General features: G+C 42.6%; 2 protein-coding genes across 10 annotated transcripts in view; one reads left to right on the top strand and one right to left on the bottom strand.

The window, feature by feature from the left end:
- The window catches only part of LOC126753432 (ER degradation-enhancing alpha-mannosidase-like protein 3), a 35,904-nt gene extending 26,038 nt beyond the window's left edge, over positions 1-9,866 (bottom strand). For 2 of the 9 annotated variants that reach the window (XM_050464883.1, XM_050464884.1), the window contains exons 1-3: positions 9,359-9,865; positions 9,049-9,228; positions 8,846-8,992 (exon numbers count right to left, since the gene is read on the bottom strand). In XM_050464883.1, the coding sequence (XP_050320840.1) occupies positions 8,846-8,992; positions 9,049-9,228; positions 9,359-9,453 (422 nt within the window). In that variant the 5' untranslated portion in view covers positions 9,454-9,865. Of the gene's footprint in view, positions 1-8,845; positions 8,993-9,048; positions 9,229-9,286 lie in introns of all 9 variants that reach the window. The other 7 variants (XM_050464879.1, XM_050464882.1, XM_050464886.1 and 4 more) reach the window with 7 other exon arrangements.
- A 2,127-nt stretch (positions 9,867-11,993) lies between these two features.
- LOC126753464 (tigger transposable element-derived protein 4-like) lies at positions 11,994-14,135 on the top strand. The gene is made up of 2 exons (XM_050464966.1): positions 11,994-13,088; positions 13,147-14,135. Exons 1-2 carry the CDS (start codon positions 12,716-12,718, stop codon positions 13,614-13,616), a joined length of 843 nt encoding a protein of 280 aa, XP_050320923.1. The 5' UTR covers positions 11,994-12,715; the 3' UTR covers positions 13,617-14,135.
- Positions 14,136-14,446: the final 311 nt, after the last annotated feature.

Raw genomic sequence — 14,446 nt, 5'->3', positions numbered from 1 at the left:
GCACCGGAATTGACTCGGATTTCATCCGACCAAGGGCTGTTTTTTCGGCGATCTAACCCCGTTTGGATCGGTAAGTGTTAATTTGTGTTTGTCGTTACTAGAGCAATGCCTTGCAGCAGGGTTGCTCCGTATCCTCCTGACTCGCGCTGGCATTGAGTCCAACCCGGGCCCGGAGGAATTTTTCTGCTGCGTGTGCGCAAAACAGCTCCATCCAAACTCCACCTCGGTCAGGTGCAACACATGCAATGGATGGAGCCACTTAAGACCTGTTCAGGCCTTAAGACACATAGGGAGTGGACCACGCGTTACGTGGCCCCATGTTGCCTGCGCAATACTGCGACCCAAGCCTCCACGGCTGTGCAATCCGCACACAGTTCGCGCGCCGCGCCGCCACCCAATCCAAGTGGCCAACAAAGGACCTCCACGGTCCCTAGGAGCTCAATCAGGCAACATAACTCCCCTTCTGACTTGTCCCCCCCCCAACCTTCATCCCGCTCCAATCCTCGTGCGAGAACCAACCAGCAGCTCTTGGTCCCTCGCACAGTCTGTTCCGTGTGTCAGGCCGTCATACGCCGGAATGTGACATCCGTCAAGTGCAATTCTTGTACTGGCTGGTGTCATTTTTCGACGTGTTCCGGCCTGCGCACCACACGTGAGTGGAGTGACTCATACGTTGCCCCATGCTGCAGGAGTCTGGCCCCGCAACTCACAACAGTCCTCGCCTATTAACACCCCAGCGCGACAACCGCCCCTGCGGGTACTACAGCTGCAACAACTTCCACCCACACGTCACTCCCTCACCCCCAGGATCACACACGGACACCCGCGACAAACTCGACTACTTCAATTTAACTGCAACGGACTCCAGAGTAAGATCGAGGAGATAGTTGCACTTATGAATCGGGAACGTCTATCGATAGCTGCGGTCCAAGAAACCAAGTTAAACAGCCGCTCAGATCTTCTGAGTTGTGCAGGTTTCAACGTTATACGTAAAGATCGCGAGCGAGATAATGGTGGTGGCCTAGCTTTCATATTGCACAACACCGTGCAGTATCGTCTAATCGATGTAGACATCGACCCCAGGGATACTACCCTAGAATATCAGGGTACAGCTATCCGGTCAGGCGATGTCGAGCTCGAAATATTTAATATATACATCCCTCCAGTTACATGTTGCCCAACAGGATACCACCCGAACATAGGTGCGCTACTTCGTGGTGAAAACCGTTTGGTACTAGGCGACTTTAACGCGCACCACGATCTTTGGCATTCCTGCCTGTCAAATGATCGTAGGGGGATGGAGCTGGCGGAACAGATTGACGATTCGACATTCTGCACAATGAATGACGAAGCCCCCACCAGAGTTATGGGCACCTGTAATAGCTCGCCTGATATTACCATTGCTAGCGGTGGTCTGATAAACAGCATAACCTGGCGACCTATGCTAACTCTCGCATCAGATCATCTGCCCATAATTATTTCGATCGAGAAGCCTCCCGATTTTGTTTCTGTGGACAACCGCACCTATTTTAACTTTAACAAAGCTAATTGGGTCGGCTTCACAGAATTTACTGAGAGCACCTTCAAAGCTCTACCCATTCCTATGGACGTATGCGTTGGCGAACGTCAATTCCGCAAGGTGATCGCAGCAGCTACCGCTCGCTTCATCCCGGCTGGAAGAATCGCGGAAATCCGCCCCAATTTCCCAGCCGAAGCAGCCGTTTTAGCTAATGAGCGCGACACCTTACGCCATGCCGATCCCGGGGATCCCCGAATAAGGGATCTCAATCTGGAGATTCGGCGAATGGTAAACCAACATAAGCGGACGAAATGGATAGAGCACCTGAAGTCCAGTAACCTCTCCACCGGAGTGAGTAAGCTTTGGGCTACTGTCAAAGCTCTGTCTAACCCGAAGAGACAAGACGACCGAGTTGAAGTTCAATTCAATGGTCATGCCTAGCCTAGCCAACCACCAGCATGGATTCCGAAAAGTGCACAGCACCACCACAGCACTTAGCGTCATAAACGCCCAGATAGTTCGTGGCCTCAACCAGAAACCACCCTGCGAAAGAACGATCCTCGTAGCGTTGGACCTGTCAAAAGCGTTTGACACGGTCAATCACACAACGCTACTGCAGGACATTGAAACAACTACGCTCCCTCCAGGGCTAAAGAGGTGGACCATGAACTATCTGAGCGGTCGCCAGTCATTCGTACTATTTCGAGGTAAAACATCTAAACTGAGAAGAATTAAACAGGGGGTTCCGCAGGGTGGTGTCCTCTCCCCACTACTGTTTAATTTCTACATCTCGAAACTCCCACAACCACCAGAAGGAGTTTCCATAACCTCGTACGCTGATGACTGCACGATATTGGCGTCGGGCAATGGAATCGATGGCATGTGTTCGAAGGTAAACAGCTACCTCTCCGATCTTTCTCGTTTCCTCACTGCACGAAATCTTACACTCTCCCCCACCAAATCCACAGCGACCATTTTTACCAACTGGACGAAGGAGTATAGACTTGAGCTTAACATTGCAGTCGACGGCGTCAAAATTCCGACTGTCAATAATCCTAAGATTTTAGGTGTAACTTTCGACAGTCTATGCTCCTTCTCTCCGCATTCGACCGCGATTATCGCCAAAGTACAGAGCCGCAACAAAATCCTCAAGTCGCTAGCCGGCAGCACATGGGGAAAAGACAAAGAAACGTTGTTGGCAACATACAAGGCAATCGGCCGGCCGGTCCTCAATTACGCAGCGCCCATATGGTCGCCTGGATGCAGTGGCACGCAGATGAGGAAACTTCAGACCTGCCAAAATACTGCACTCCGGACCACTACAGGATGTCTCTTGATGTCTCCCATTGAACACCTCCATAGTGAGACGCGCATGCTCCCGGTTAAGGAGCATAACGAACTCCTCTCCAGGCAGTTCCTGCTGGGATGCTTTCGCAGAAATCACCCCTGCAGTCATCTGTTTGGAACGGAACCGCCTCCTAGGAGCATCAAAAGGTCATTCCTGGATTACGTCGACGACGTCGTACAGTACGCCGACCGGACTTCGGACGCAACTAACTTCAGACAGGTACTGACCGCCATTCACAGCGGAGCCATTAACACCTTCACCGACTCCCTTCCCGTGAATGGCGTTCTTGGAGTTAAACCACCACCTATCGCAGACGAAGAGCTCCAGCTGCCGCGAGAAACGCGTGTGACCCTTGCGCAACTTCGTTCTGGATACTGTAGCAGGTTAAACTCCTACTTATCCAGAATAGACCCTGACATACCCGACGTATGTCCTGCATGCAACGAGTCTCCGCATGATACTGACCACCTCTTTGCATGCCCCACAAACCCCACCCAACTAACACCCTTCTCCATTTGGTCCGACCCCCTCGAAACAGCACGTTTCTTGGGCCTACCGTTAGATGATATCGACGACAACACAAATGACATTTACCATCCCAACGGGGATTAGATTTCCGTTAAAACAACAACAACAACATCGGAATAAAGTTTTTGTATGGACCACTTTCACATTTGAAAAAATATATTGACGAAATTTGATATATGTTATTTTTTAAGGCAACAATGTAATCTCTAAAAAACTTGTTTAGAACGGATTACTATAGCATATAGCTTCCATACAAAATGAACACATAGTTACTAACAGAAATGCACCTGTGAAGGGTATTTAGCTTCGGTGCAACCGAAGTTAACGTTTTTTCTTGTTTGATTAAATGTAGTTCCTTATTTTAAAATTTCTTCTGTCCGTATTTGGAATTTTCGGCAACTCGATTGGTCGGTATTTTGATTAGTCGGTCTTGTCGGCATTACATTATACACCCCCAATTAGTGTGTAATTTTGCAAACTGGATACAATAATATCTATGTATGTCGTTTGCTCATTCTTTCGAAACGACTTTTGCCTTCATTTTTCGTGGACCGCCTCCTTTTTCGCAATTTTTTCGGACCTTGCAAATTTTAAACGTCTAATATTCTTTATCTGAACAACGTTTTGCTCGACCTGTTTTCTACATAAATTAAAACATTATCTACATTATTAATTATCATAAGAAATATTCATTCCACAGATCTAATCAAGCCAATATTACCACATACTACGCTATTTTAATATAACATTTTCGGTTTATGAAATTATTTTGCGCTTGATGATTACTTTGTCATTAAGAACGAGGCACGCTATTTACGCATTTCAAATTACAGGTTATTTTAAAAGTCGGCCGTGTTATCCGTATGCAAAAAAAGTTACCACATATGTATATCAAAAATTTCCAAAAAACAATACTATTGTTTCAAAACAAAATATTTGATTCTATTTTATTGTCTGTAATTGCATATTTTTAATTTGCTGCGATTTAGAATAGCATCCCCCAATTTCGGGGATTTTTGAGGAGGTCGTCCAGATCAAGAATATTTGCCGCTGACTTATAGTTTTTGAGATATTTGCATTTAAAGTTCAAAAAATCAACTATTTAAAATGCGTGTTTCTCCGATTTATAAAGCATTTAACACTTATTTTTAACTTTAAATCCACTAACACTTCACTAATTCGTTTCTAACCATTTATTTTATATTAAATAGTGCAAAAATAACTTTTTAACATTTAACTTTTGTTCAAATATTTTTGTTCACACAAAAAAAAAAGTGTTGCATTCGGGAATGTAATTCTAAAATTTACCATTTTAAATAAGAAATATAGTGCAAGTACATGCTAGCTTTACTTTTATCTATTTTTTGTCACCATTTACGAATATAGCTTATTCGCAATTCCCACGACAGCCGGTTCTACGCACCGGAATTGACTCGGATTTCATCCGACCAAGGGCTGTTTTTTCGGCGATCTAACCCCGTTTGGATCGGTGAGTATTAATTTGTGTTTGTCGTCATTAGAGCAATGCCTTGCAGCAGGGTTGCTCCGTATCCTCCTGACTCGCGCTGGCATTGAGTCCAACCCGGGCCCGGAGGAATTTTTCTGCTGCGTATGCGCAAAACGGCTCCATCCAAACTCCACCTCGGTCAGGTGTAACACATGCAATGGATGGAGCCATCTTAAGACCTGCTCAGGCCTTAAGACCCATAGGGAGTGGACCACGCGTTACGTGGCCCCATGTTGCCTGCGCAATATTGCGACACAAGCCTCTACGGCTGTGCAATCCGCACACAGTTCGCGCGCCGCGCCGCCACCCAATCCAAGTGGCCAACAAAGGACCTCCACGGTCCCTAGGAGCTCAATCAGGCAACATAACTCCCCTTCTGACTTGTCCCCCCCCCCCAACCTTCATCCCGCTCCAATCCTCGTGCGAGAACCAACCAGCAGCTCTTGGTCCCTCGCACAGTCTGTTCCGTGTGTCAGGCCGTCATACGCCGGAATGTGACATCCGTCAAGTGCAATTCTTGTACTGGCTGGTGTCATTTTTCGACGTGTTCCGGCCTGCGCACCACACGTGAGTGGAGTGACTCATACGTTGCCCCATGCTGCAGGAGTCTGCCCCCGCAACTCACAACAGTGGCGTCGCCAACCAACACCCCAGCGCGACAACCGCCCCTGCGGGTACTACAGCTGCAACAAATTCCACCCACACGTCACTCCCTCACCCCCAGGATCACACACGGACACCCGCGACAAACCCGGCTACTTCAATTCAACTGCAACGGACTCCAGAGCAAGATCGAGGAGATAGTTGCACTAATGAATCGGGAACGTCTATCGATAGCTGCGGTCCAAGAAACCAAGTTAAACAGCCGCTCAGATCTTCTGAGTTGTGCAGGTTTCAACGTTATACGTAAAGATCGCGAGCGAGATAATGGTGGTGGCCTAGCTTTCATATTGCACAACACTGTGCAGTATCGTCTAATCGATGTAGACATCGACCCCAGGGATACTACCCTAGAATGTCAGGGTATAGCTATCCGGTCAGGCGATGTCGAGCTCGAAATATTTAATATATACATCCCTCCAGTTACATGTTGCCCAACAGGATATCACCCGAATATAAGTGCGCTACTTCGTGGTGAAAACCGTTTGGTACTAGGCGACTTTAACGCGCACCACGATCTTTGGCATTCCTGCCTTTCAAATGATCGTAGGGGGATGGAGTTGGCGGAACAGATTGACGATTCGACATTCTGCACAATGAATGACGAAGCCCCCACCAGAGTTATGGGCACCTGTAATAGCTCGCCGGACATTACCATTGCTAGCGGTGGTCTGATAAACAGCATAACCTGGCGACCTATGCTAACTCTTGCATCAGACCATCTGCCCATAATTATTTCGATCGAGAAGCCTCCTGATTTGGTTTCTGTGGACAACCGCACCTACTTTAACTTTAACAAAGCTAATTGGGTCGGCTTCACAGAATTTACTGAGAGCACCTTCAACGCTCTACCCATTCCTACGGACGTATGCGTTGGCGAACGTCAATACCGCAAGGTGATCGCAGCAGCTACCGCTCGCTTCATACCGGCTGGAAGAATAGCGGAAATCCGCCCCAATTTCCCAGCCGAAGCAGCCGTTTTAGCTAATGAGCGCGACACCTTACGCCATGCCGATCCCGGGGATCCCCGAATACGGGATCTCAATTTGGAGATTCGACGTATGGTAAATCAACATAAGCGGACGAAATGGATAGAACACCTGAAGTCCTGCAATCTCTCCACCGGAGTGAGTAAGCTTTGGGCTACTGTCAAAGCTCTGTCTAACCCGAAGAGACATGACGACCGAGTTGAAGTTCAATTCAATGGTCATGCTTCTTCGGAAGTGCGCGAGCTATTTTAGCCGGCAGTTCACACTGCACCCTTCGGTAGACAAAGCTAAACGATGTGTTAACCGACGGCTGCGCAAAATGCCAAACGACGGCGCGCCACTTACTTTCACCGGTGAGGAGGTTCAGGGTGTCATCAAAAAAGCGAAATCCTCCAAATCCATTGGCCCTGATGGAATCAACATGCTAATGCTAAAGCATCTAGGCTCGACGGGAGTAGAATATCTCACCAAGGTACTTAATCTGTCGCTGACCACTCTTCAAATACCCGATGTGTGGAAAGTCGGAAGAGTGGTCCCACTACTGAAACCTGGGAAACCCGCCAACAAAGGGGAATCTTATCGCCCGATAACTCTCCTCTCCCCAGTAGTGAAGACACTTGAGGCCTTGCTACTCCCGACCTTCACTCACCACCTGAGCCTAGCCAGCCACCAGCATGGATTCCGAAAAGTGCATAGCACCACCACAGCACTTAGCGTCATAAACGCCCAGATAGTTCGTGGCCTCAACCAGAAACCACCCTGCGAAAGAACGATCCTCGTAGCGTTGGACCTGTCAAAAGCCTTTGACACGGTCAATCACACAACGCTACTGCAGGACATTGAAACAACTACGCTCCCTCCAGGGTTAAAGAGGTGGACCATGAACTACCTGAGCGGTCGCCAGTCATCCGTACTATTTCGAGGTAAAACATCTAAACTGAGAAGAATTAAACAGGGGGTTCCGCAGGGTGGTGTCCTCTCCCCACTACTGTTTAATTTCTACATCTCGAAACTCCCACAACCACCAGAGGGAGTTTCCATAACCTCGTACGCTGATGACTGCACGATATTGGCGTCGGGCAATGGAATCGATGGCATGTGTTCGAAGGTAAACAGCTACCTCTCCGATCTTTCTCGTTTCCTCACTGCACGAAATCTTACACTCTCCCCCACCAAATCCACAGCGACCATTTTTACCAACTGGACGAAGGAGTATAGACTTGAGCTTAACATTGCAGTCGACGGCGTCAAAATTCCGACTGTCAATAATCCTAAGATTTTAGGTGTAACTTTCGACAGTCTATGCTCCTTCTCTCCGCATTCGACCGCGATTATCGCCAAAGTACAGAGCCGCAACAAAATCCTCAAGTCGCTAGCCGGCAGCACATGGGGAAAAGACAAAGAAACGTTGTTGGCAACATACAAGGCAATCGGCCGGCCGGTCCTCAATTACGCAGCGCCCATATGGTCGCCTGGATGCAGTGGCACGCAGATGAGGAAACTTCAGACCTGCCAAAATACTGCACTCCGGACCACTACAGGATGTCTCTTGATGTCTCCGATTGAACACCTCCATAGTGAGACGCGCATGCTCCCGGTTAAGGAGCATAACGAACTCCTCTCCAGGCAGTTCCTGCTGGGATGCTTTCGCAGAAATCACCCCTGCAGCCATCTGCTTGGAGCGGAACCGCCTCCTAGGAGCATCAAGAGGTCATTCCTGGATTACGTCGAAGACGTCGTACAGTACGCCGACCGGACTTCGGACGCAACTAACTTTCGACAGGTACTGACCGCCATTCACAGCGGAGCCATCAACACCTTCACCGACTCCCTTCCCGTGAATGGCGTTCTTGGAGTTAAACCACCACCCATCGCAGACGAGGAGCTCCAGCTGCCGCGAGAAACGCGTGTGACCCTTGCGCAACTTCGTTCTGGATACTGTAGCAGGTTAAACTCCTACTTATCCAGAATAGACCCTGACATACTCGATGTATGTCCTGCATGCAACGAGTCTCCGCATGACACTGACCACCTCTTTGCATGCCCCACAAACCCTACCCATCTAACACCCTCCTCCCTTTGGTCCGACCCCGTCGAAACAGTACGTTTCTTGGGCCTACCGTTAGATGACCTCGGCGACAACACAAATGATATTTACCATCCCAACGGGGATTGAATCTCCGTTAAAACAACAACAACATAGCTTATTCTAATGGAGTTATTAGAAAAATGTATTAGATTAAGGACCTATTTATATTTAAATATTTTTTAATTCGATAAATAATACAACTTACTTTCCCAAAATGTCATCCATATCGCCTCGGGAAGGCGTAACACCTCGATATCTACCTTTACAGGAAAGTGGCATTAATTCATCGGCAGGATAGGCATTGTCCATATATGCCCGGTATGCATGATAAAACATGTCTCTAGCTTCATTCCTTGTAATATAGTGTTAATTGTAAGATAAATTTAATTTTTAGAATATTTTGCTTACCTCAATTCTACGCGTTCCTTTCGGGACATATTTTGAGTTGGTATACTTTCACTTAAGGTCAAAGCAACAAAACTGGTCAAGGCTAATATACTAAGCCCAATCACATTGTAATTTAAATATATTGAAAGGTTTTTTATATTCATGTTGAATTTGAGATAGGACGACTTCTTTAAATAAGAGCTGTTTAAATCAAATTTTGTTTTAGAAAAAATAATGTGGACAAAGTAATTTTACATACATACATACATATGTACAAACATATATCAGTATGCTCTTATTATTAATATTAATTCGAGTATTTTTCGGTTACATTAATATTGACGGTGAACGATAACACTCGGGACGTGCATATGTATTGAATAAATTAGGTGGATTAAGATTTTTAAAAATTGTTTTTCTTGCCATTAATCACCACGTCACGTTATAAAATTGTTTGAATGTTATTTTTCAAAAGTTACGCGTAAGACTTACATTGAATAGTTTAATCTGCTTAAAAAAGTTTTCTTTAAACAACTTATTATCAAATGTATTTACAAAAATATGGAAAATAACATTTTATTACATGAAGAACGCGAGCCATCGGTTGCTAATAACGATGCTACTAAATAACAAATATATTATTTTTTCCATAAATATTTAAAAATGGCGTCCTGAAGTTTAAATCGAAAGTTTTATATGTTAACAAAGTTCTGCACGCGAACATTTATGTCCAATAACTCTGCTACATCACAACTTTTATTTACTTCCCACTTTTAGATTAGCTGGCAAATAATTTATTATAAGCGGTTAGCACAGCTGTCAACATAGATAACGCTGTCAATAAGCTCAGTGTTGCCATATCAAGCATAGATAACATATCAAGGTTTGTTTTATATATCTCATATTATTTTAAAGATGACATTGTACATATCGATTCCTCCATGCACACTGACAGACGAGCAAAATTAATGCACCTAACAGCCCTATTCTCATGTCCTCACAAAAGTCACCAACCTAACTACAATGATGTTTCTCACTATAGTGAGGGTTACCTTAAAGTGAAAGCAGCCATCATAATACAAAACATCTGTGTTTGTTTTGTTTTACATCAATATTTGACATTTTTTAAAAAATATTTGAGTGTTATGGATGTTATGTTATAGCATGGAGGAACTGTTCTTTGTGTATGCGGCAATTGTTGAGGAGGGGGAATCGGGGGTAGGAGGAAAATTTTGAAGGGTTTACGAGACTACCCTTTACTATGCAAGACACAACAATTATAAATACATTTCAATTCCCAAAATTGCTATGTAAAGTACTTATAGGTGAATTGGTGCCGCATGATGTGCAGAAGTCGAGTATGTATATCTTTTGATCTGCGTTTCCTGGCGTGTTTGTATTTTTACGGGCATGGCTCTTACCAAAAATTCGTTGGTAATAGTTATATGCTCTCTATGAGCCAGTCCTCTGTGTCTAGAGCTCTGCACTTTATTTCGAAATTAATTATGGATGTTAAGGGCAGTGAAATTTATTTCCCTTCAAGCGCGCAGGATGTTTCAGATACAAAGAAGGGGTAAGAAAAATAGAGATAAATAAATAAAAATAAATATAAATAAATAAATAAATTTTCTCTTAAAGATTTTGCACGAAATTTGGGATCAAGGGCACAATATTGGGATTGTTTCACCCTCAAGCACAGACGCATACATACATATCTTTATTATCCATTTGTGTTTTTGTTTGTTTATTTTTATTAAAACAGCTTTTTGACAGCAAAAAGCTTTTTACCTCACGTGGTGACTTTTTTAAGCTTTTTTCTTATGAGGTTTGAGCAAGAATAGCCTCACAAAATATGCCTCACAAGAAATCTCTCAAATTTTTCCATTCGCCCATATTCGACACACAAATCCATTTTGCGTTCGTTCTTCACAGAGTTAACATGTGCGACAGGCAAGCGGAACATTTCTTGGAATTTATTTCTAATGTAGCATTTTTATCTATTTCTTTGTATTTCGTTAATAAGTTATTCCAACTTTTATTTTTCTTACACTATACATATGTATGAGCGCTTAGGCAAAAAACGAAAACTTTGAAGCGTGATTTCTCGGTTTTTCATTTTTACGATTATTCTTAAGGGCAGGATAGAAAAAAAACTAAACGTCGTATGGAATTAGGGCAAAGTTTATTATCATTGGCATAAAATTATCTTCTATTTAAACTAAAAAAAAAATATTAAGAAAAATCAAGTTTTAACATATTTTTAAACAGCATGAAGTAAAATTTTTTTGATCAAAAGCCACTATTTATTCAATTTTTAATTACATTTTAAATTTCACACTTTTTCTTGGAATTTTCTTAGTTTAACTAAAAGAGAAATTAATAAAAAATATGAATCTCTTTGAATTTTTTGTTTCCGATAGAAATTGCGACCTGCATCCTGCCCGCCGTCCGAAAAATGTACATGCGAGATGCCTCGGGTAATTGCTTCCCAAAGGCAGAATATCAAAGATTTCGTATCCAAAAAATTTGTGAAAGATGTTCAAATATATAACTATAAAGCCTAGAAATTTCGCTTCAATCAATTATTTCTTTCCCTCCCAAAAAAATCCTCAAATAAATCGATTTTTTGAAGCCTCGAAAGCAGGCTCTCCCCTTAACACTTGCCATTGTCCGCGATCTGCACTGTTCGGCGACACGAGAGAATTGAGATTTTGTGCGCCAACAACGCCACACACGATACACATGTTCGCGCACTGATCATGTTCGGTACGCGAACAAGCCCATACACGATAAACCGCAAGCGCACACATACCGATCGAACGCACTTGTGTGTTCGTGTATTGGCGCTTTTAAGCAACACTAATGGGCATTGAAATTTTATGGTGACAGACGGCAGACTTGTGCATTTAGACAGCTGATAGTGAAATTTCTTCATTTATTAAAAACAAAAAGTGAAATAAAAGTGTGCGAAAAGTTAAGAATATTGGAAAAATGGATAGCAAACATACTTGCACATACAGTGTAATCCATTTATAATGGACTCGCTTAAGATGGAAACTCTGTTATTATGTACCTCTTTGTCAAGTCCCAGTTCAAACATATGTAAAAAACTCGGTTAAAATAGACTCGGTTATAATGGACTTCGGTTGTAATAGACAATAAAATCGGATTTTGTCCATTATAACCGAAGCTTTCAAAATCAAATTTCAAAACAAACTTGGCAATCAGTTGGCAATTAGCAAAATTTTGTACTTCCCCGAATTCGATCAAGAGACACAATCAGTCTCTGCAGCAGAAAATGTTCATTTTTTCTTAGAAATAAGTCAAAGAAGGCAAACAACTTCTGCGGTGGGCTGAAAGTGACGTTCGTTGGCTTTTCATTGAGAGTTGTTAATTTAATGAAAAATGTCGGAAAAAAATAAAAAGCGAGCATTTACATTGCATGAAAAATATACAATAATATGCGAAATTGAAGGACTAACTTCCCAAGCTGACATTTGCTTGAACAAAAACCTAAAAAAAACAGACTGTTTCGAACATATGGATTAATTGGGAAAAAATTAAAAATGATTGGAAAGTCAACGACAAGAGAAAAAAAATAAGATTTGCGACACATCCTCAAGTTGATGAATTACTGTTTAAATGGTTTCAGCAGAAAAGGGCCAATAATTTTCCAGTAAGTGGTCCAATGCTAACGATGAAAGCCAATGAATTCGGAGAAGCTGTCGGTGCTAATTTTAAATGCAGTTCCAGATGGCTAGACAGACTTAAAAAGAGGCATAATATTTGCTTTGGCAAAATTTGTGGTGAATCGGCTTCTGTGGACCAAAGTGTTACAAATGACTGGCTATTACAAACCTGGCCTACAACAAGTAACAATTATTCCATGGATAACATTTTTAACGCGGACGAAACGGGAATTTTCTATAAGATGCTGCCTGACAAAACACATAAGATCAAGGATGAAACATGCAGTGGTGGAAAAATGTCTAAAGAAAGAATAACTGCCATGATTTGTGCTAATGCATCGGGCACGGTAAAACGGAAATTATTGGTTATTGGTAAGTTTTAAATACAATTTAATACAATCCGCTGTTTCTGAACAATGTCTGCTTTCAGGAAAATATAACAACCCCAGATGCTTTAAAAACGTTAAAACTTTGCCGGTAGATTATTGTGCTAACAACAAATCCTGGATGACTTCTCAGACCTTTACTGACTATTTAAAGAAATGGGATTGTGAACTTATAAAAGCCAAGACTAAAATTTTGCTATTAGTATATAATTGCCCTGCTCACCCTCAAGTTCATCTTCACAACATTAAACTACATTTCCTTCCGCCTAATACTACATCGGTTCTTCAGCCTATGGATCAAGGCGTCATTAATAGCTTGAAACAATCTTATAGAAAGCAGCTTCTGATGAAAATTATGGACCTTCCTGAAGAAGCAAAAGCTGTGAATCTTTTAGATGCTGTCAATATGTTAAGTGTTGCATGGGAAAGTGTCTCTAAGGAAACCATAAGAAACTGTTTCCGACATGCTGGTCTGGTAAAAGACATTCCTAATGGATTAGGTTTTGACCCGTAGGACGATGAACCTTTAAGCAAAATTATCGAAATTAATAACGTAGTGGTTTTAAGCAAGTTTGATGAATATTCAAGGATTGACGAGAATATTATAGCCACAGAAGAACACTCAGACAATGACTTAATTCAAGACTTTCTGCATGAGCTTGAAGAAGACTCCGGTGATGAAGATTGATGAATAAAAATAGAAGACGCTATGAATTATTCTAGGAAACTGAAGCTATATTTTTGACAAAAAGAGAATAGTTCAGATGCAATCAATTTGCTCAATAAACTCAAAATCAAACTACAAATAGATTTTGCCAATAAGGCATTCACCCAAAAGAAAATCCCTGACTTTTTTCAAAAGACTTAATTAAATTTATTATTTTCTTAATTTTGTATTTTTATTCATAAACTTTATTGCTTTAATAAAAAAACACATTGAATTTACTTTTTGAGTTAAAAATTTTACATTCTGATTAGATGGACACTCGGTTATAATGGACAATTTGACATGGTCCCGTGGAATCCATTATAACCGGATTACACTGTAATTTAATTAGCGATATAAAAACTGTTTACCTCTGAAGCTGTAAACACAAACAAGGCGGCAGATTTCAAGCGACATCTGTCAAACAACAGCAGAAACCAGCCATTTTTGGGTTGCCTACTCAAATTTGGTAAATTCAGCTAAATGCACGGAATCCTTGTGCATTACAAACATGTAATGTAAATTAAGCCCGCTAATGCATATTAGCGCTGTCGTCTGTCAGGGCTATTATGGTTCGATTACGCCGTTTTCGTTCATTTCACGTATGGTTTGTCTTGAATTCTGAAAACATAGAAAGC

Source organism: Bactrocera neohumeralis, chromosome 3 (genome assembly GCF_024586455.1).
Source record: "Bactrocera neohumeralis isolate Rockhampton chromosome 3, APGP_CSIRO_Bneo_wtdbg2-racon-allhic-juicebox.fasta_v2, whole genome shotgun sequence".
Taxonomy (NCBI): Eukaryota; Metazoa; Arthropoda; class Insecta; order Diptera; family Tephritidae; genus Bactrocera; species Bactrocera neohumeralis.
The sequence above is the reverse complement of the archived record's forward strand: the minus strand, read 5'-3'. Positions and strand labels throughout refer to the sequence as shown.

Coding starts and splice junctions, on each gene's coding strand:
- LOC126753464 (XM_050464966.1), top strand. CDS start 12,716: ATGCTAACGATGAAAGCCAATGAATTCGGAGAAGCTGTCGGTGCTAAT. Junction 13,089..13,146: donor ACGGAAATTATTGGTTATTG/GTAAGTTTTAAA, acceptor GTCTGCTTTCAG/GAAAATATAACAACCCCAGA.